The sequence below is a fragment of the Anser cygnoides genome, chromosome 1, assembly GCF_040182565.1.
Source record: "Anser cygnoides isolate HZ-2024a breed goose chromosome 1, Taihu_goose_T2T_genome, whole genome shotgun sequence".
Classification (NCBI taxonomy): domain Eukaryota; kingdom Metazoa; phylum Chordata; class Aves; order Anseriformes; family Anatidae; genus Anser; species Anser cygnoides.
This window is the reverse complement of record NC_089873.1, coordinates 106979377-107001433: the sequence shown is the minus strand read 5'-3', so window position 1 is coordinate 107001433 and position 22057 is coordinate 106979377. Positions and strand designations below refer to the sequence as shown.

Here is a 22057-nt window from a genome sequence, read left to right as displayed (position 1 = left end):
GCCAACATTTACTCCTGTAGTGTTATAATTTAGGTCTTGATGAGTTACTTAAGAATTAATCTCACTAAAATCTACTGCATCTCCTATCTTGTAGCCTCTGATTGATGACCCAGAACAGCAACCAGCAGTCACATCAAGGGATCTGCAGCAGCTGGAGGAAGGTGCCTCTCTGGTGAGGTTACCTGGCCACTGGGAACCAAAATGAGAGGAAACCTCTACGAGGTTTGCTTCTGCCAAGCAGTCTTCCAGTGGCATTAGCACTTGTCTTTTACCTGCTTAGATAGGAGTCAAACTGACAAGCTGAAGACAACTACAGTCTTATTTATGGTTTTGCTTTGTAAAGCTTACTTTCCAGGGCTTGTATACCAGAACCATATAGTCATGCCTGGGTGGCTCACAATGAAGATGAGAGCTGAAATCTGTGCAGAATAACTGTTTCTAGCTTTCTGCTTATTTACTGATTTTTTTTTTTTTTTTTTTTCTTTTTCCTAAGGAGAGAGTGCAAATGTAGATTTTCTGAAAGTGTCTGTTTAAGATTAACATAGCACTGTATTTGAAAGTTAGGCACATCTATCTAAATGAGAATCTTTCAGAGAAGGCTTTCTACTGAGAAGTATGTTAAACTTGATGTTCCCTTTTACTTCAGAATAAATTAGTTGTACAGAAAGAAAATCAGCCAAACCCAAATGCAAAGCTTGTTATGTCCTATGAATTTCCACTTTGCCTTAAAAAGACCTAACAAGGAACAGATATAAAATGCATTTCCTACAGTGCTCATTGCTGGATAGAATTCATGCCAATTACGGGGTTTTGTTAACATCTCTGGGAAAGCATGAGTAATATCAATATTGGGAAACACTTATTTGGCTAAATATTATTGAAATAAAAATGTTACATATTTTTACATAAAGGAAGTAACAGTTTGACATCTAGTTGCTGTTTAACTTTAAATATCCAGCCCTATTCTAATATTATGTAAGCTTTTAAATTGTACTAAAGCAAAATCATATAATAAAATTGGAAAATCACCTCAGGGGATGAATATTTGTTTTATATGTATATGCATACATATAAAATAGCATCTAATATAAATATACATTAATATGTATATATTACCTAGAATCAAAGAATAAGTTGTATACCTACAAAATGTATTTTTAAAAAGAATGAAGAACAGCAGTTTTAACAGAAATGATCAGAGAAGCAACCATAATGGCTTGATTAAAATTACTTAGATTAAATTTCTTTTATTAAATCCACTTTTCCCTGCTCAGCTATCAGTTTGTTATTGATTCCTATCAACAGCTCCTCTCCAATGATTCACTCTTGAAATCTCTCTCTTTCTGAGTATGCACATTCTCTGTACATGAATCATCTCACAGCAGGACAAATCTAATCCTTATTCTTCTGCATGACAGCGCAATGCCAAACACACACATTCAGAGCACACAAAGGAAGAAAAGCCACCACCAATATCAGCACACAATGTACTGTTTATGTTCTTCCATACATTTTCTTGCTTCAGGCAATCCACTGACAAGCCCAAATCTGGCTTTTTAGCATAATACAATAAGACAACAATTTATGTGTGTACACTGCATTTTATGAATAAAAATAGTATTATAAGTCAAATAACAGTTGGCCTTACTCTGCAACTAAAGAGATTAGTGGAGCTCTCAGGGTACGTGCATACGACTAAGAAAAAGAGGGCAAAGGCCTGCTCCCTGCACTAGAGCTAGTCCACCTTGATTCCTTATTTTATTTTATGGAAGAGCTGTCTGGAGAGATCAACCAGAGAATCCAAAGCAGCACTAGGGAGTGAGGAACCCCACCACATACACCCCAGGCAGTCAGAAGTCCTGTGCCCCTGACCATTTCTCTTTTGCTCAGAAGCATACGTGCACACTGGTTCCATGGCGAGGCCATCGTCCTCCACCGATTCCTCGTGGGTGGCCATGCTGCCTCAAGCTGTATCATTCTTTCCACAAATAATAATATTTTGCTACAGGAGACAAAAAGGTTCCTTTGGTCAGATATCCTTCTTGCCAGCATGAGTTTAAGAATATGAGTAGTCAGGGAAATGGCTGTCCATAAGGGGACATATTACACCAGAAAGACTGAAAAGGTGTTAGCTATAAACATACTACCTTAGTCCCTTGTGTGGGACATGTATGATGACTGTATTCTTGAGCAGGGTGCTCAGTTGACCTCTGAGTCCCTGAGCCTCAGTGTCCACTATTACAGATCACAAAGCATCTAAATACCTGCCTGTGGTACAATCAAACCACACAACCATGGTCAAGCCCTGTGAGCTGCTTGGCACACAAGGATCAATGGTATTCAGGGCCTGCCATTGCAAGCACGTTAAACAAAACAAAAACCCATCTTAATCACCAAACAAGCTGATTAAGCCTTACTAAAATAATTACAATGTTTTTTTCTTATGTCTCAAAACTTTTAGGGATAAATTACTACAATTTCCTGTTCTCAACAGCTATGTACAAAAGCGTGTGTGGTTCTTCACACTACAAATACAGATTTTTTATGTTAGTATTTCCATTGCTTACTACCATATAAACTATACCAATAGTAGCTCTACAGAAACTTCTGCACAAGTCATTAGAATTGAAAATGTGATGTTAAATCTGTTGCTTACCACTTCTTTGCACTACATAGATGCTTCCCAACAGCATCTTCACTTCTGGATCTAGGTGGAAGAGCTGCAGATATTTTCTACCTACTCACCAGCTTATTTTTGCTGCCGTATAGTTCTGCTGGCATAATAGAAGTTGTATTAACACACAAAATTTCCTCCAGTGAAAGCCTAATCCAAGCTAATTTAAACCATCCTTAGTTTATTCCAGTGATGCCAAAGCAGTAGCTATGGAACTACAAACACCTCTCTGACGGTTAAATCCTGGCCACTGAAATACAGCCCCGAGGGCTGAGAAAAGACACCTTTTACTTTAAAAGAAGAAAAAGCCAAGGAACTAAAAAAAAAAAAAAAGAAAATGAGGCAAATGTAAGACACCTGCTGTCCTAGAAAAGTAACAGCAGCTTTGTGTACCACATAGTCCAGGGCAACAGACCAAGGGCTAAGAACTGCCTGGAATCTCAGACACCTTATGACAGGGCAAGATTCTGATTTGAGAGAGGGGCTGAAGGGAAGAGAAAAGAAGACTGCCACATCCATCCTGGTTTGCCTGTCCAAGAGCTCTTGAGCCACCCCACCGTGACTACTGGGACCAGAACTGCCCTGGAGGGCACCCAGCAGCACTAACTGCAGGGCTTCCACTCTGCAGTTTTGGTGTCACATACTCACAGGTATGAAATATATATACATAAAAAAAAATATATATATATATGTCAAAATTTGGATTTGAAAGTGTGAAACTCTTCTGCCTGTCACAGGACAGGCCTCAGTGTGTTAGTACTCTATTTCGCAGTTTCAGCAACTCAGATACAGCATTCTTCAAACAGTTCTGCAAGGATTTCATGCACTTCATTTCCATGTTAAAGCATGATTTGATCAGAGATGTATTAAATTTACCACCTCCTTTTCCATTAACATGAAGAGTAGGACTATCAGAACCTCTGAAAAAGTTTGTTTTCTGATAATAGAGGGGGTTACATAGAAAAGGTTCACGGATGAGAAAGACAGGTGTGAAGGGAACAGGGATTTTTCTGCAAAGACAACACATTCTTGTTGCATTAATGACATCTCAGTTGTGAGGACAGAGACCTGGCATTGACAATTTAGACACTCAGACATGGTAAAAAAGCAGCATGAGACAGTGTTAACACAGAAGGCAGTAATTCCATTATAATTTCTCTGTCAAGCAAAACTTTCAGTTTCTGTTGTGACATTTTTAATTAATGCAATTTACTTTGTAACCGGGGAATTACTTATGCAGAACAGAGTACATACAGTGCATTGTAAGCACATTGACATATTCAGTATCAGCTCAGGCTCCTGCTCATGCCTTGCTGCTTCCTGAACGTTAAAGCATCCTGCATTATATAAGCAAACAATTCAAAATAAATTACTTGCAATTCTTAACATATTACATTTTCCCATAAACAATCAGAGTCATAAGGGGAATAGAAATGAACTAGAATGAACCACACTCAACTCTTACTGTCAGTGTTTAAATTTTATGAGCTGGGCCTTGCGTATGTGGATTAAAGCAAGCAGTATTTGGATGGTACACCACATTGTAGAGAGAGATGCTGGTTTTTCTTTTAATGTTTTCCCTCTTCGCCTTCCACATGTTACTGGAGCTGAGTTTGAAGTAAATTATTCCTCTTCACTTGAACTTGAGCCTTTTACATCTTGTAAACAACCGTAGACCTAGAGTTTGCACAGAGAACTGCACTACCAGTGACCTAGCTACACTGCCCTTGAAGATAACGGCGATTTGCCCAAGTGAATCTATTTCACCAGATGCCTTAGGGAGAGACTTGGAATTACTTTGCAGTCACAAAAAATAACTGCATACATTTTTGCAAGCTCATAATTGAGGACAACATTAGCATTATCAACAACCATCTCCTTTAAGTATTAAAAGTGGAAACTTCTGCTGACATGTTTAGTCCCAACACTGGCTGGGGCGGGATGTCCTGAGAACACACTGGATTTGTATAGACTGGTTTGTACATGTGGTAGCCCACAGGATGCACATGCAATACAACACAGCCTGCATCCCATTCAGACCAGCTGGTTTCTGAGCAGGCCAGGACGGTTAAGGGTGCCTGGAATCACCAGAGTCGGAAGCAGAGGTAACTGTAGCCTTCAAGCACCTTCAGATTTACACGGCTGCTAAGAATCGCCATTTTTGATGCAGGGAGAATTTGGCTATGTGTGTCTATTCCACAGAATCACAGAATAGTTGAAGTTGGACAGCATCTCTGGAGTGCATCTAGTCTAACTCCCCGCTCAGAGCACTTTTAGCACTGCTGCTGAAATAAGCTGTCCTACCTTTCTCTTGTACTTTGATCCCTGTTTCCACTTTCACACTGCCTCCTTCTCTTCCCCTTTTGTCAGCACAAATATTGGTGCAGCTGCTTGGTGAACTGAAATGATGAACATATCTGAGTTAAAACTAAACTACACTATATGTAAGTAATTTTAAACTAAAACATGTCTCTGATGTGGTTCACAGCAGCTGCACCAATGCTTATGCTGACAAAAGATAAGATATAGCCCAAGGCCAGGAATGAAAAGCCATGAGCAAGAAGGGCTTGGCCAATTCAGCTTCTAGCATGCTGAGTTCTGCTGCTTAAAATGCATATGCTAGAGTTACAGTCTGGGGTTTCTAATTTTTATGGAAATAATTACAATGATATAAGTTCAGGCCTGGATAGAGTTGTAGCAATGTGAAATTGCCTTGTGGTGGCATAGTTCGTTCGCATTTCTGAGCCTGTTGCAGCCATATTGCCTGTAGGGCAAAGTTTGAATCTGGATCAGCCCCTAGACCACAGGAAAGTTCATCTCATGAAGGATCTGGCTTGCTTCAGACTCCAGATGGTGTATGGTTTAACACCCAGGCAGTCTGATCCCACATAACCAACTTCGGTCTTAGATTGCAACATATGATTTCCAAAGCACACATCAAACCTAAAGGTCTGCATGACTAGAACGCTTGGTAACTGTGGAGAAGATGCCAGCAAGTGTGAAAATGGATGAGCACAGTGCTATTTTTCAGATGTGTATAATTAGAATGGCTGTTGGAAAAATTATACTGAAGAGGTCTGAACTAAATAGAGTACAGTAACAGCTCGATTCAAGAATTCACATTCAATAGACCTGCATATTATGCAGGGACAGTGGGAAAGCACTGCAAGCTAGCTTATCCATTTTGCAGCAAAGATGCAGGCTGCTGAGTATAGGCAGCTCTTAGGCTTTGTCCAATTGTCCAGGTCAGCTAGCTTGCATATGAAAAAGAAAGACAGATTTTTGGGTGTGGACAAGAGCTCAGTTACCAAATAAGCACTGCTTGAACTTTCTTGTGAAAAGCAAGCCCTGGCAAGAAGATCTTCTCATTTAATAGTGTTGGCACAAGAGCCAGGGTGTTTCCTCCACCCTCTGACCATAGAAGACATTCTGCATGCTAGATACAAAGATAAAAGGTTGAAGACTTGAATCATATCCAAGTAAAAATGCCTACTGACATATATAATTCATAAACAGCCACCAGGTCACAGTAATCTATCCAGGCATGATCTCCAGGCTTCATTATTTTACCTTCTAAGCATGAACACGATGGCAGAATGCAGACAGAGTTAGTCTCAATCTTCAACCTGCCTATATAATATCAGGTAGGCTTTCAAATTTGTACCACATTTACACCACGGTAACAAAATTAACATTTACTTGGCCATCTCACTGAGGCAGACTTCTGGACTAAATAGTCAATATTCAGTACCTTTCAAAAGACTCCATGTTGGTATCTGGAAGGCTAGTAAGAAGAGCTGTACTGTCACGTGGATTAGACATGACAAAGTAGTTCTGCAGCTACTAGCTTTATTGAAGAAAATAAATGCAACACACATTTAACTTCAAGAGCAACAGTTATTTTTCTTTACTCAAAATATATTAAAAGTTTGTTTAGGTAGGAATTTGAGTACAAAAATGGCTCCTTTCACTCCAAGGACATACTTAGGTGCATGAAGTTTCAGACTTTCCCTGAGTTCTTTTTACAAAACTAATTTTTTAACCAACTAGCCGACACTATAAGCTTGCACAGTAATTCCTGCATTTCTCCCCTCTCCTAAAACACTAGCAGTTAATCACTTAGATGATGGGGTGTGTGGGGAGGTGGGGGTGGGAGGGAATATCTATTCATCTTAGTTGGAGCAAACTCTAGTGAAAAAGGTTTTATTTATATATTACTGTCTTATGTGACAGTCTTATGGAATCAAACAGGCAATTGGTTCTTCTTGACCAGGTAACTTTCCCAGTGGAATTTTACCATGATTAATTACTTGCCAGATTTGCTCACAGACAAGTTTAGGCAGCACAGAGTCAAAGAAAGGATGAGTAATGTAATGTTTTGGCATAAAAATAAGTGTTTCTTAAAGGCAAAGTATCTTTTCTGCAATTATAATATTGAAATTAAATCAAATTTGAAATTACTTCAAAAAAATGGCTACTTAAGCAACTGTGACATTTAGAAACTCCTCTTTCCTTTTTTTTTTTTAAACTATTTTCTTAATTTATTTTCTTTCTATATGCAGTGACAAAAACGATTGTATGGATTTTTTGGTCAAAAACATCCATCTCAGTTTGAGTTTATAATAGAATTAGCTGTGTTCCTTTCAAAAACAGACGCAAAAATAATTGAGTAAGTAGTATACTTTTCAGCATTATAAGCACCAGTATCACCAATAAAGTTTATGGTTGCCTTCAGAGTACAGCATAGCAGATATCACTGGATTAAGTTTTAAATTAGTAACTACATATTATAATAGTAAAACAAAAACAAACAAAAAAGCACAGTATGTGCACATACACTCTGCATTTCTCAAGAGCAGAGAAAGATGTAGTGTCCTTAAGTTGCTCTGATTTATGGGGACTGTGACAATAACCAAATGACCATTTTCAAAACTGCCTGAATATCAGTGGGGTACTAGGCTCCCACCAGTTTCATCTTAGCCACAACTTTAAAATAAAAGAAAGAAGAAAGTGAATTATTAAAACCTCTGATCCACAGGATCAGTCTACTGTGATTTCATCCTTACATGGTTAGGTAGATTGATGTTTTTATTATGAACTCAAAGTTTTAATTTGTACTCAAAGTCTCATGTCACAGACTACAAAAGACCATGTACCACCTAACTTGGTTTAAAGAGTGCACTCTTCTTTCCTCCAGTTTTTTTGCAGGGTAAAAGCTGAGGAACAGAAAGAACGAGACGGTGTACAAACATGAATTACCACAACATCTGCATTAACAGATTATGCTGAAGCGTGCATTAACTGTAGCATTCAAATACATTTTATTGTTAGAAAACATATACAATCTTAAAATACAATACATTTCAAACACAAGTTGCAAGTCCTCATTACAGTAATACTGTAGTAGCACTACAGTATTGAATAGGTGATATACTTCCTATCATATCAGCTGAACAGAAAGCTAGGAAAAAAAACTACTCTATTTAAGATTAAAATCTCTTTCAATGCCCCACTGCTTAAGGCTGTATTTCTACCACCTGAGTTGGTTTTGTTAACCTGATGAATTTTTGAATCTACGTGATGGTGGGGCAAAGGGGAGTGATTGTGCGTTCTTTTTAAAATACAAAACTAGCAAGAAAAATGCTGGTAGTCACTTTGTAAACTTTGCATTAAAAATATATAAAAGAAAATTTGGTACTTAAAAAACCAAATACAGCCTACTTTACAATCTTGAATCTAAAGTGAGATTAAGTTAAAAACAAAAAACAAACAACAAAAAAAAACAGCACTTCATTATGAACTTCAGTTTCACCGTACTTGAAATTCATGCAAAAAATGATGCCTGTTTCTTCATGTTTATACCACTGTTATGTCACCAATCTTGTGTGCGATGCCATACTATAAAAAAAAAGAATATCATTAATCTATATTAAAGAGGGGCCAGACACTTCAACATACAGTAATTAAATGTATGATTCAGATAATCATCCAAATGATGGTCATTCCGATTAGAGTTCATACCAGTGTCTTAGATAAAACCAGTGCAGCAGTGTAGCAAGCTAACTTGATTTATTAGTTAATTTTAACAGAAATTATTTGATATTTCGCCTAAAACATGCTTTAACTCCCACTCATGTCAATGCAGTTGGCTGCAGCTAACAGAATTGCTCTCCATGCCATCCAGTAAGTAGTGTGATTTTAACTTCGTCATAAGTTTTCTAGTATCTTCACCTAGGTTATTGAAAATTCTCATGGATTTCCCAGCATACACCCACTACAGTCAACTTGTAAAGTTTCTGTGAAAGTTTGCTTAGATGGCAGTTTTCTGTTTCATACCAATAACTGAATTACCAAAGAACCACACATTTTTGCTTAGTGCTAATGAACACTCAAACAGGCTTTTCAAAGTACCCAATGACTCACCCATACTTAATAAAACATACTTAATTAAAAATTTCTTTGTTCCAGTTGCCGTTCTTTACTAGCTCTGTATTCTTTGACCTAATATTCTAGATTGATATTCTAAGAAAAATGATAACTAAGCATTTTTGCTACAACTCTGTGCTGCAAAGCTATTTTTTTCTACATTGCTAGTACTCAAACTTTGCTGACAGTCACCAATATTCATTTTCAAAACTTGATACTCTAACACAAAACAAATCTTAATTAACAATCCACAAATGTGTATGTATATAGTGCATTTACTGGAAAAATCCCACTTTCTTACTCAATTTCAGCCTATTAAAGGCTTATGTATCGCTGTCACAGTACTGACAGATATTTAAAACATGCCTCAACTTCATGACAATTCATCTGTAAGACCATTAATTGAAAAACTGACTCAGGTTATCTCTGTAACAACTCACGTTCTTCTTCGCAAGCTGTCACATTTCAATTAGAATTACACTTTGAATAAATCTTCCAGCTGCACATGATAGTGAAAATAATCGAGCACCTTCACAAATCTTGCTTGGAAGCATAATTCAAAGCAGTGCCAAGTACTACTTGGCCAAGTACTACTTGGCACTAAATCACCATATTTGCTGATCTGTTCAACAACCTTATTCTGTTTACAGTTTATACAGTCTGTTTTCAAAAGTTATTCTTCTAAGGGATAACAACATGCAATAGTCACAAAGTTAATTTTCATTATCATTTATCTACTATTCTCTCAATTTGCAAAGATTTTAGCAACTTGTTTGTTTCTCCTGGAACTTATTTTCCACCCTAACTTAACACATCTATGCTCAACTCTAGTACCACAGGAAGAAGAACACTGCCACCAGCCTGAAATTGTATTTGATAAAATTAATTGATACTCTGTAAGAGGCATATTAATTAGAATTGTACACTGAGGCAAGAAATGTCCTTTCAATCTGTATTCCTGTCTTTGCACTACAGTTAACACAGCACTCCTATTTCTGACATTTTTCATCAACAACTCTCAAATATATCCAGTTAATAATTAGTAAACATAAGCCTTCTAAAAAAGATTATCCTGCTCCCCCCACAGTTCATCTTATCTCATTCTATTGCAAAAGCCTGAAGAAACAGATCTTACGTGCCAAAAAGTTTATAAATCTAGCTATTCTGAAGGATAAAACAGGCACACAAGTAGGGGCTTACTCAAGGAGGGCTCTCCATCAAGCCTGTCCTGTTCACACCTTCTCACAAATGAGTTTAGAGACAATTAACATAGCCTGCTTATGAAAAAAAAGTCTGCTGTGTGGTGCACAGAGACCAGATTGGAACAGGACGATAGCTTTTGATCACCCAGTTGTTTGGGAAAGCAAAAGTTTTGAAAAAAAAAATCAGATGCTTAAAAGAGCTGGAAAGGCAACGTGAACAAATACAACGTAATCTGTTTTCTGTTTCCTGCACTGTCCTGATACTTTCAGTCTTTGTTTTCTTCTCCTTCTCATTTAAGTAAATCTCTCTCTCAAAAAAAAAAAAAAAAGAAAAATGAAGTCTGGCAAGTGAACCCTAGCATGAAGCTAGAGGTTATTCACGCAGCTGTGATAAAGGAACACCATCTACAAATACCTAACTACCCACTGCTGTTGTAACTTATAAACAAAATGTGGTAACTCTTTTGGCTCTCATAGGACAAATATTAATTAATTAGAAACTGTAGTCTGCCCAGGTACCTGGGATCATAGCTTTATGTTTAACCTGAGTAAACAGGTGACAGTGTAAGATACTACGTATATTTAGTTTACAGTACCTAATACCTAAAACAGTACAAAACAAGTGAAACTGGTTAGGAACAGAAACTATGATAGAAAAGAACAATAAAAAATTATGATCATCCACAAAAGCTTGTTCAATAGCAACATACAGAAAAGGGAAAAGCTGCCTAAAATCCATCCTGCTCCGACGGTGAAATAAATCCAGCAATCAGAAATAGACAGGTAGCAATAGAAAGAAAGTGGAACGTCAGCCACCGGTGCAAGTGGGAAGCTGTAGGTAAAGCAAAGATGTATAGAAAGGCAAACCCAAGGAGTAATTCATTGCTGACAGGGCCAATGACGACAAGGAGCTCTTCCCTCTTTATGTACCTCAGCCTGGCAGTGTAAGCATACGTGGCTAGATGACTACAACATCAATAATAATAAAGAGAAGTACTCAATATATCTTAACTCTGTATTTTCAAAATAAATAGGATGAACTACCTTATTTTGAGAATACCTTTCATTACACCCATAAGTGAGCAGCAGAGGAAAAGGGTGGGAAGGGAGCGTCAAGTGACCCAGATGACTAACGAGGGACACTGGTCTACGTGACTACTCTCTCCTAAATGCAGTTCAGGGGAAGGAGAGAGAGGCATGCTTCCTGTGAAGGTGATCCCAAGCAGGCATCTAACCTGGGTTCTGTGACAATGCATCTGGAAGAAAAGTGTTCCCCTTGCACTGGCAATGGGTCTGGGGGGATCCTTCGCCCTGAAGAAGTTGCCTAATGAGATCTGACCTACAATTCTTTTCACTACATCCTGAAATACCCAAGTAGTGCCAGAAGTACCGGAAGAGCGATTATTGTTAGGACAGAATTAACAAAGAGCAAATGGTAGGGGACGGACAACTACAGATGGTCTGACCAAGGCAACTACCTTTAAGTGCTGGTCATTTGAAGGTTTAATTCGACAGTTCAAACTGAAAGCAAACATTAGATGGGTAGCTGACAACCACTAAAAAGACTGGTCAAGGATAGCTTTAAAAAAATGAGGTGGTGAGATGGAAAGTCTAGTTCTAAAGTCCCAGTAACTCAACAGAATTGTCTCCATTTTAACAAATGTGGAAACTGAGGAATATGGAGACGCTGTCAGTATTCGAAAAAGAAAAAAATGATCACGTGGCTACATCATGACATAGCCAGGACCTCAGCCCTAACCCTCTACTTCATTAATCAGACTTCCTTGCCTTGGAAATCTTTTGTTATTACTGCAGGTGAGAGCATTTCTGTTGGCCATGTCAAGCACCAAGCATGTCCTAAGGTTCCCGGCATTTTCAGCAGTTTCACCCCGTGTACAAACTATACAGCCAGCAGCAAGTTAGCTAATATGGTTGGCACAGACACAGGATGTTGTCAGGATAAAATTCACATGTGTAATGTAATGACCCAATTTCCACTGTCAGTTGGATACCCCTTTTAGAGTGCTGATTAAAATCCTAGCTTGCCCAGGTATAACTGGGGGCAGGGAAATTATGCTAATTCGGGCAAAATAGGACTGTTGAGCATAAAGGCTCTAAAACTCATTTCAGCTCTTTCATCTAGGAATAAAGTATCTTAGCAGGTTGTTGGAAACTCCTGCCTGCCCACCCATATCACGCACTATTAACAAAAAAAATCATATTAGTATATCTTATTTAAATAATACAATTAAAATACTTGAAGTAGAAACGTAACATCAATTTTAAGATGTAATTAATGTTTAGAACTTCAATCTCTTTCAATTACACAAGGCTATCATGATCAGAACTGTACTTTTTTTTTTTCTTACAAGAATCAGTTTTCACTATCTTGCCCCTGAGAAAAGCCTACAGATGCAATTAAAATGTCTGAGATCCTCTCCCTCCCCAAGGACCTCTGCAAATGAAGAAATATTGTTGGTGACCTTAACTGCAGTCTCATGAAAACAGATATTTCAATGACTAACCCATACTAGTCAATCAGGTTTCAGTTACGCTTTTTTTTTTAAGAAAAGGATGTAGAAGTTTTTACTTCTAGCCTAGCAACAGGGTAACATAAGAGTAGTATTTTAAGCCAAAACTGTCAAAAGCTATACTCATATCTCAGCTGTACATTTTTTAATGATATCTGTACAATTTACAGCTTTATGCCAGAGCTTATGCAGAGAAATAGTGTCTGCAAATAATTGATGCAGATTAGAATAATAATTTTCTTACCTAAATTATTCTCCTGAATATTCTTACCTAAATTATTCTCCTGAATAAACAAGAAGAAAATAATTTTCTGGTATTTAAGAGTCACTTTGCTTTCTGTTGAGAAACATTTCTTAGTAAGCTACAGTCAACCATCAGTAGAACAGTGGCCTTTAGCCAGTCAGAAAAGGATTAAAGCTACCTACAGGTCAGCCACAAGAGGGCAATCAGTATTGTCAAAACAGAGAATTTACTACTTCATTTCAGTTCAGACCCCTCCATTTATCCACAAAATGTTTTTTTTTTCTTAAGTAGGCTAGAGTCAGCATGGGAGACGACAACCTTTTTGAAGTTGTGTTTTAAACACAGTGAATTTTCCATCTTAAGTAATGATAACAAGGTAATTAAATACCTTATGCAAAGTTACTTGAACCAACATTCAGGTTTAATGCAAGAGATGGACATTGCAATTCCTAAGCAATTTCACATTATAGAATACAAGGACGAAATTAGGGCAACAACAAATAGTCAATTTGAAGCTGTTGGTACCCAAGAAGTCACTGTACTAAATGGACAGAAGGAACAGGGAAGGAGATATTAAATAAAGCAACTTCAAGCTTTATTTTACATTTTACAGCTCTTACAGCTTAGACGAACTGTTTCTGCTCTTGACAGTTATAGGATTGGAAGTGACATAAAAGGACATTCTATTTATTGGTATAAAAAGTACAGTGCTGGCAGCCACAACATAAGCTTTTTGACAAGTTCCACAAACCACCAGCTGTGCCCCAGAGCTGTCATCTTGTTCAGAAGTCGCAAGTAATTCAGTAGTTTTGTCTTATCACCAGCTGTCTTTATTTCTGGTCTAAGGATATCAGTTTCCCTCCCACCTGAGCTATTCTGCTCGTAAATGGAAATCTTAAGTAAATATTTTATCTTAATCTCCTATCGTTAAGTATGGCACAGCTCAAGTGTTTTCACTTCAGAAAACAGTTTCTTAGAAACACCGTCCATTCACAGGACTAGCAAGATGCTGCAAGTTGATGCTGCTGCCAGTTGCTGACAGAGACCTTGAGTGCTGAGAATGGAAGCTCTGCTACACGTTTTTAACTTCTGTGAAATCTGACTAATCCTGACTGCTGTTTTACAATTAAGATATTAACAAACAATATGAAATAAGGAGATTCAGATTCCTGTATGGGACAGTAATCCCACTTATAGATCATGGAGCAGGCTAAATAATCATTAGCTATGGAAAAATGTTACTTTACTTGTATATCAGTAACTGCCCACAAAAAGACAGATGTTTCTCCCCAATTCACTACGAACGTAAGTGGCAAAACTGACACAACTGGAAGCTATTATACTAACAGTACTAGATGAAGTTACTTTCATAGCTCTTTATCATCTGATACAGTGTTCCCTGATACCACATTCTGAATTCTGACACCAAGTTCTGCTACGTAACCCAAACGATCACTGCATCCCTAGGGATGTTTGGTGAGCACCAAGAAACCTGGGCTCTCATTGCTTGCACCATGTGGGCTGTGCAGGAGACTTTCGTTTACTGCAGCTCCTACCATTTCTCACTGCTTCTTTATACAGTATTACTAGTAACAATATAACCGGAGACATCAGGTGCAGAAATTATTCATGGTAGGAAGAGTCCCTGACACTGCATTTTTAAGCAGTGAAAATATACTGACTGCTTAAACAAATAAAATACAAAAAGGTGCCACAGATTGTCTGAAAACCACCAAATCAGTCACTGCCGGAAACCAGAGCAGCAAAAGGGTTCAAGAGGTTGGACAGTTCATTTCTGTTTCCAGAAATCATAACCGTTCTACAAAATTCCCAATACGCTGATCAGACTTGCTACTTTCCGTTTCCCATTTTGTAAGTTGGAAAAGTACTCCTGGAAAGAAGTCCCATGCCCTTCAGCTACTTCACTCAACTTTTCCCTGCCTGCCACTTACAGAACCGAGGCTTCCAGCCCTGAGAAGTGGGACAACTGTCATTGCATCACACAGCTCTCTGAGCTTCCCAGTGGGCATACTGCCTCAAGAGGTTTTACCCTGAAGAAAAAATTAGATTACTGAAGGTAAAATGATGTGCTTTCAGATGTTAACGTCTATTCTAATATTGCCGTTTTAAAATTGTTACATAATCAAGTTGTGTAACCGACCTACTGAAGTTCTTTATAAAGATACCCGTCTCCTTCCTACCATCTAGTAATCCTAACATCACATAAGGTTAGTAAAAGTTGCAAAACTTTTATGTTTCTGAATATTATGGTAGATTATGGTAGAAGTGTCCTTCATCTAGTCAATACAAGCTTGATAAATAATTCAATGAATATGCTGATCCGCTGAAGAGAGAAACCAACTAGTAGCTGCTGCCACTGAATTAACTTTGCTATTCAAAGCACCCTGGCCAGTACTAGGCAGCTGAAAACTTCTGTCTTCTACACTCCAACATAGGAACATGGCACTAACATTGCCTTAGAACAACATAAATTCTTTAAACGATCCCTGTTTTCAGAACATTTTTTTCCTCTCAGAACCGGGTAATCACCTACAGTTATCCCTCAAGTGAAAGGTAATTTTAAAATATGAGAAGACTTGGAAAGGTAGGCAACACTCATAGCTTGTTTCATTCAACTCTTACTCCTTGATCAGCTATTTTCTGTACAAAGGGTTTTGTTTTGTGGATTTTACGGAGAAGAAAGCAAAACTAAGTAGCTGGCATTAAGTGTTTTCTGTAACACTTAGTCTAATAATTTACTAAATATCAGCATAATTATAGAGCCTCTCCACCTGAGAAAAAATTTAAATAGTAAGCTCAAAGTACACAGGATGTCTAAGAAATTCAGCAAAGAAACAGCAAGACAGACCTTTTAAGAAACTTTATCCAAGGTGTTGTCTAATACATATGTGAGGACAATAAAGGTTTTGTAGAATCCATGATGAGCATCCTCTCTTCTTTTATGACACTACCAGCTAAGTGCTAGTTGCTTTGCTGGAATCCCCACATTCACCAGTTCCTCTGATTCACAATCACCTGTCTCTAAATAGAAGCAGCACAAGAGCTGCAGCATGAAAGTTCTATTTGAGAAAAAACTGCCAAATTAGGAAAGGACAGAAGTCTTGAAATTAACATTATGAAGGTGCAGAAAGATTTCTTAGGAGTTCTATAAAATAACAGCAATATGAGCTTTTATTTTTATTAGGTATCCTTTTGTATTTAAGCACAAATCTTTATCTGAAATATAAAAAAATAAAGGTTTTCTGCTAGTACACTTAACTTCATATGCTTCTGTACACACATTAAAAAGATTTTAAATATACACAAAGAAATGACACATCTGGCATGGCACAAGTATGCATTATCATATGAAGATATGCATTCATTAAGAACAAATGTAAGCAATTTTGTCTTCTAATGGTATTATGGTATTAACATACAAAACATGCCACTAATGCAAACCCATGCCAGACCTTGTTTCCTGAAAATGTAAGCACCCAAGACAACACTGAAGAACTTGCATTTGTATTTGAGAAAGTTACAAAGAAAGAAAAGCAATTGGTTTGCAAGGCCAAGGGGTGGGAGGTGTCCCAGGTCATCTTTATTTGAATAAAAAAAGCAAGTTGGTTGACATAAAAACAAGTATTTTGTCAAAATGCTTTAAATATAAGCCTACTTGTTTGAATTTTAAAAAATTTAAAAAACAAGAATTTATCAGATTCAGGAATACTTGGTTCTGCCCAAAATAAAACCAGGTCAAAAATTAAATTCCTTCCCAGCTTTTTCTTTTAGAATTCCTGTTGAGGCTGCCCAGATGTTTAAATTCATCACTACATCTGTGTATCTACAGTTAGAATTTCCATATTGAGTGCATGTTCTAAAATATCTATAAAAAGTTTTAATTCCTTTTACTTACAAATTGGGGGGGGGGGGCTGGGAAGGGGGGCAAGAAATTATTATTTCCAGTGTGGTATACACACCCATGTTTATTAGTTCACTTCCAGTTACAGAAAGAGTAAAGTTGAAGCCATACGTAAGTGCTGCTTTAAAATAAAGACAGACTACTGTTTTCTCCAACAGTTTTATTTCAAAAAGTACACGAGTCTGTCATGGAACTACAGCATTTTAAAGTTTCGGATTTGTTTTTACAGATTCACAAACAATACTTGTATTTTGTGATATCATTCCCCCAAAAATGTGAATATAAAACTTCATACTGGAATTCATATCGATATTCAAGTTCATGCTTTGTGCATGAGAAGCATAACATAAGATTTTGGATTCCAGGAAATATTATTGCTCCAATTTCATTTGAGCTGTGCCTCAGTGCTAGAGGACCAACATCCAAAGGGCCTTATGAAGCACCTATCAAGCGTATAAAACAAGGTTTAAGTGATACAAATAGAATTGTGTCTTTAGACTGCCACAGAGATCTAAAGTGATCCAGAACATACACAGTCAAGAACAAAACCAAAAAGCTATCATGGAAAACAGCAATATACAATACGCATTATTACAGAGAAAGCTTGTAATTAAAAAGTCTTACTTGTACTACCAAGCAGGAAGCATACACCTAACGTGAATGTGACTATCACGGTTGATAAAGATGTATGCACTGTACATTTGCTTCAAAAGTCATTTTACCTCTCCAACAAGGCATTTCCGTGCACTACATAATTCAAAAGTATTCATTTTCAGGTATGGAAGGTTCACACAAATATCTTTAAATATCCATTTCAGAAGTTTATGAAAAGGCTTGTAATGTATGGACAAGTGTTACATAACCTCTACAGTATTACAAGTCTAATACTTTATTCACACCATACTATAATTCAGGGGTTTCTTCTATATATAGTAGTCCTCAACAGGCAAGTTTACAGTCATGACATTAACTAGTAATTTCTCCGGTTCATTTAGAGTATTTACATAATGCTATCACCGCCCATCCACCCCCATTCTTTTTTCCTTTTTTTTTTTTAAATAAAATGAGATATTAAGAATGCCACCTTCTAACAGGTATATCAGCTGCCACTACTTCCTAGAAAAGTTCTGTTAGCAGGTTTGTAACATTTGACACCTCATGTGTTTACTCAATTCATGTCCTACACAACTAAAAATCATTGCTAAGTATAGTAGCTGCTTTTCAGAATCATAATCCAGTGTAAGTTACGAATCTAGTGACTAAAGAAATAATTTATAATAGTGGTATTAAGTTTATATTGTAGTGTTTTATTTATTCAAAAAGGCATGATGATAGCAACTTGAGGCAAAGTTTACCCCAAGTCAGAGGTTCTTTATTTCAGATAAGGACTATGTCAGATTCCATTCCTTTTATTTTCCATGCAATTACATAAATAGACAGACACTGTCAAGGCTGCTAAGCCTAACAGCGAGGCTCTGAGGGCATATCATGCTGTCTTTCCATTCTGTCCATTTATTGTTTTGTGCAATCTGACAGAGCATTAAGTATGTGTAAACTCTGCTCTGCATGCTTGAGTGAGAAATTTCTCGAGTGTCCTAGGGCTTACCTGACGGAAAGCACAGGGTCTCAAGACAGGAAAAAAAAGCAGAAGCAAACAAAAACCACACCTCATCTCAAATTACGTTCACAGAGGGCTACGAATCAAATTCAGTAGGTTTGTTGCCTGTTTGCTTAGGTGTCTAGCTATCTCTCAGTCTGTGATTCAGTTCTAGTTTTGTACTCAGCTTGTTTTTATGATCCAAATAACCATACCCTTTTAATTAAGGAAGGCCTTAGTTGCAAGGTAAACAACCAGTTTATGATCAAAATATCTTTAAAGTCTCTTCTGTCACAGTAATTGGATGCAAAATGTCATCTCCTCATCTATTGTTCTTCATAAGCTTGAGTTTGGCACAGTTACTAAACCTATTATTTACCACACAAGTGAAGAGTTTTCAGGAATATAAACACATTATAACTACCAATTGAAGGAGTAACCCACAATTTGAAATACAGAACAATACAGAGAGTCACTGAAATCACATCCAAAAATAGGCATGAAGAGGTATAAATAGTACATAAGAATCAAAAAATCAGATCACAGTGTCATGTTTTAAAAACTGTACCATCATCTAAGCACCTGTCTGAACAGTAAATTTAGGCACCAGAAATTTCATTAAAAACTGAAGATACAATCAAGCAAAGTTTATTGAAAAGGCACACATGAAAGATAAAAAATCTGATCTCTAACAGTATCAGTTTACAATCTAAAAAAGTCCAAAATATGTAAAATTTTAGAGTCTAGAATACTTAGTAGCCATTCAAGTATCTAAATTCGGTATAAAGGGTATGTTATCTACGTTAACAGTGCCAACCAAAAATGGTGCACATAACTACAAGATATGGGAAACATTTAGTAGTAAGCCAAATGATTTATCACAGATGTAAGCAGCTACAAGAAAGCAGACACTAAGCCTAGAAGTTCGGGGAAATCCTTTATCTCACTGCTGCTACATACAAACAATACTAACATCTTTCAACAGGTTCTTTCAGATATTTTCTCCATCAACCTCTGTGCCACATACTATAATCATTTAGAGTTTTCCAAAATAGTTAGTAGCCTAACATCTATAGCTAGAGTAAGCTGAAGGGAGTCCCCCCCACACACACCCAAGCACAAGGTGAGAAGGAGATTAGAAAATAGGAAGGAAGGAAAAAAAGATTCAAACTGCACTTTACTGAAACTACATATCTATGGGAGCTAGATTTAAAGTTATCAGAAACTATTCAAAGTCCTTAAGCAGGTGTGAAACTAAGATAAGGAATTGTTCTATTCCTCCTGTAATGCTTTAAGATAGCAGAACTGGGAAGGCTTTTTTTTTTTTGAATAGACTCTTGAAACATGGTCATATCAGCAATTCTGGATAACTATTTTCTCCTAGATTCTGTCCACATGAAATTTTTGGTGCTGAAAATCTAAACGTCCATTAGTAAGAACATTTAGGGCCATTAAACAGACAAGGAGAAGTAAGCGTTAAATTCCTTGCAAATTCATGTAAAAATGTATCATCATCTTAAGGGGAAGATTTTTCTGAAGAACTGTGAGAGCAAGAGAACAGATATCAAATACCAGTTAATTAACAGCTTTATTAAAGCCCAATGAAACTTCTAGGTAATTGGTTTATTAGAAAGTAAGAACACTGCCTTAGAACCTAAGCAGGATTTGGAAAATACAAGCTACAATTAAGTTAAGACCTGTCGAGATACATATTCATTCTTACTGTGACAATATAACAGTTGAGCTACAGATTTTAAAGCTTATATACCACTACTAACAATTTGATAGGATGTCTTACATCAGATAACTTAATATTAAGTTATCTGACATGACTAAAACTAGTTATTGCGGTAAAATTCAAATTTCAAAGCGCTCACAAGGTCTCCTATCGCATTTCCAGTCACTGAGATTTTAAACTCAGGATAAATTCAATTATATTAACTGAACCAATCAGATAACTGGCAGCCCCTGAAATAAAAGCTCAGGAAGCACTCCAAATAAACATTACGAAGGTAAAGAGCTGCATAAATACTCAGCGTTTCAACAGAATTCAAAGTCATCCTCGGTATTTCAGCCCCACTGCAACTTCAGACGGTGGCCAAATTAAAATACTTCTATTACTCCAAAATTGAGGATGAAATTCAAGAACTCTGAGGAACTTCATGGTCTACATATGAAATGGTTTTGTTACTTTTCAACTGTGTATTACTGTTTCATATTCAGAGCTGCACATTAGCAGACAGTGCCTCTTCAGGAACCTACCAGAGGTCCAAACACCTTCAGTGTCTGGTATTTATGAACTCCCGTGCTTTCAGCAAATAGTTCAACTGTTATACACTAATAAGTTTAAAAATGAGAATCGGTGGCTTTTCAAACTAACTTTGTTTTCTTCAAGGAAAATTGCATGCCATTGTTTAAATGAGGGATGGAACACCGTAGTTCTCTAATACTTATAATGAACAATTAAAAAACAGGATTTAAATTAATATTCTATACTATGGACCCATCTTTGCTTTGTGCTGGAATCATCACTGGGACAGCTCCCATTCTACTTAAATTAGGTGCAGCTACCTTTGAAGATGGAAAGGTTTGGTTTTGACCAGAAGTACGTTCAAAGTCTTCACTTGGGACTTGACTATATGGAGTTTTGGTATATCCTTCCATATTTGAGGGAGACATTGAGCCCAGAGAAGAACGATTGCTGCCTATGTAGCTGCGGGCTGTTGAACTGCGACTTTTTGGAGGCGGAACATCTTCTCTGGAATAAAAGAAAAATTCAGTTGCAGAACAAGAATTCAGTCAATGTTAGTATGCAGGAGCTTACATGAGTTTTCCATTTGTTTCTTCCTATTCTAACACAGTAGCCTTTTTAAACTGAAATAATGAAGCATTTGTTGCCTTTAAGATCCTAACTGAAATTACAGACACGACATATTTAAAACAAGTTCTCAGACAAACTGTTAGTGTTTCAATAAACAAATTAAAACAGACATCTCAACCACTAAGTATCTTACTCACAGAAAGACATTTAAAAGTTAATTTTCATATAATACTACTCAGAAATTAGGTATGTCGTTACCTAATATCATGATGTACTTCTTTCTCATACTTCTTCTCTCTGTGTTTTTTACAGCAACAGAAGACGAGAAAAGCCAGTAAGGAGAGACCCAGCAGAGTTCCTACAATAGCTCCAGCAATTATACCAGCTGTATTTATAGCTAGAATAGATAAATTACAATATTTTTAAGTGTTAAATTTATATGACCATTTTCTTTTCTCTCAACATTAAAAACAGTATGTTTCCACATGATCCAGATTAACAGCATATCACTGAATCAGATATGCTTCAATCCATGATTTAGAATGACAACAGAGTTGCAGATTCCTGCATAAAAAAGGCAGTATTTAGAGGGAAGTACAGACTTAAAGCTGCAACCATCAGTTGCATAACAGTTTTTTAT

The 22057-nt window shown here is 37.0% G+C and overlaps 1 protein-coding gene and 2 long non-coding RNA genes across 5 annotated transcripts in view; 1 reads left to right on the top strand and 2 right to left on the bottom strand.

Moving 5' to 3' along the window:
* Window positions 1–1581: 1581 nt before the first annotated feature.
* LOC136786432 (uncharacterized) lies at window positions 1582–3134 on the bottom strand. 2 transcript variants are annotated; one of them, XR_010825062.1, is made up of 3 exons: window positions 3032–3134; window positions 2657–2774; window positions 1582–2002 (listed from the first exon to the last, which is right to left on the bottom strand). It is a non-coding gene; the product is annotated as an uncharacterized lncRNA (long non-coding RNA). The 2 variants fall into 2 exon arrangements; XR_010825061.1 differs by having other exon boundaries at window positions 2657–2771; window positions 3032–3118.
* LOC125184870 (uncharacterized) lies at window positions 3056–22021 on the top strand. The gene is made up of 3 exons (XR_007169431.2): window positions 3056–3324; window positions 15032–15154; window positions 21730–22021. It is a non-coding gene; the product is annotated as an uncharacterized lncRNA (long non-coding RNA).
* CXADR (CXADR Ig-like cell adhesion molecule) overlaps window positions 7972–22057 on the bottom strand; it is a 33096-nt gene continuing 19010 nt past the window's right edge. The window contains exons 6-8 of one of the 2 annotated variants that reach the window (XM_066977530.1): window positions 21676–21814; window positions 21168–21354; window positions 7972–8572 (exon numbers count right to left, since the gene is read on the bottom strand). In XM_066977530.1, coding sequence (XP_066833631.1) covers window positions 8531–8572; window positions 21168–21354; window positions 21676–21814 — 368 coding nt within the window. In that variant the 3' untranslated portion in view covers window positions 7972–8530. Of the gene's footprint in view, window positions 8573–17142; window positions 21355–21675; window positions 21815–22057 lie in introns of those variants that run through there. The other variant, XM_066977529.1, reaches the window with a different exon arrangement.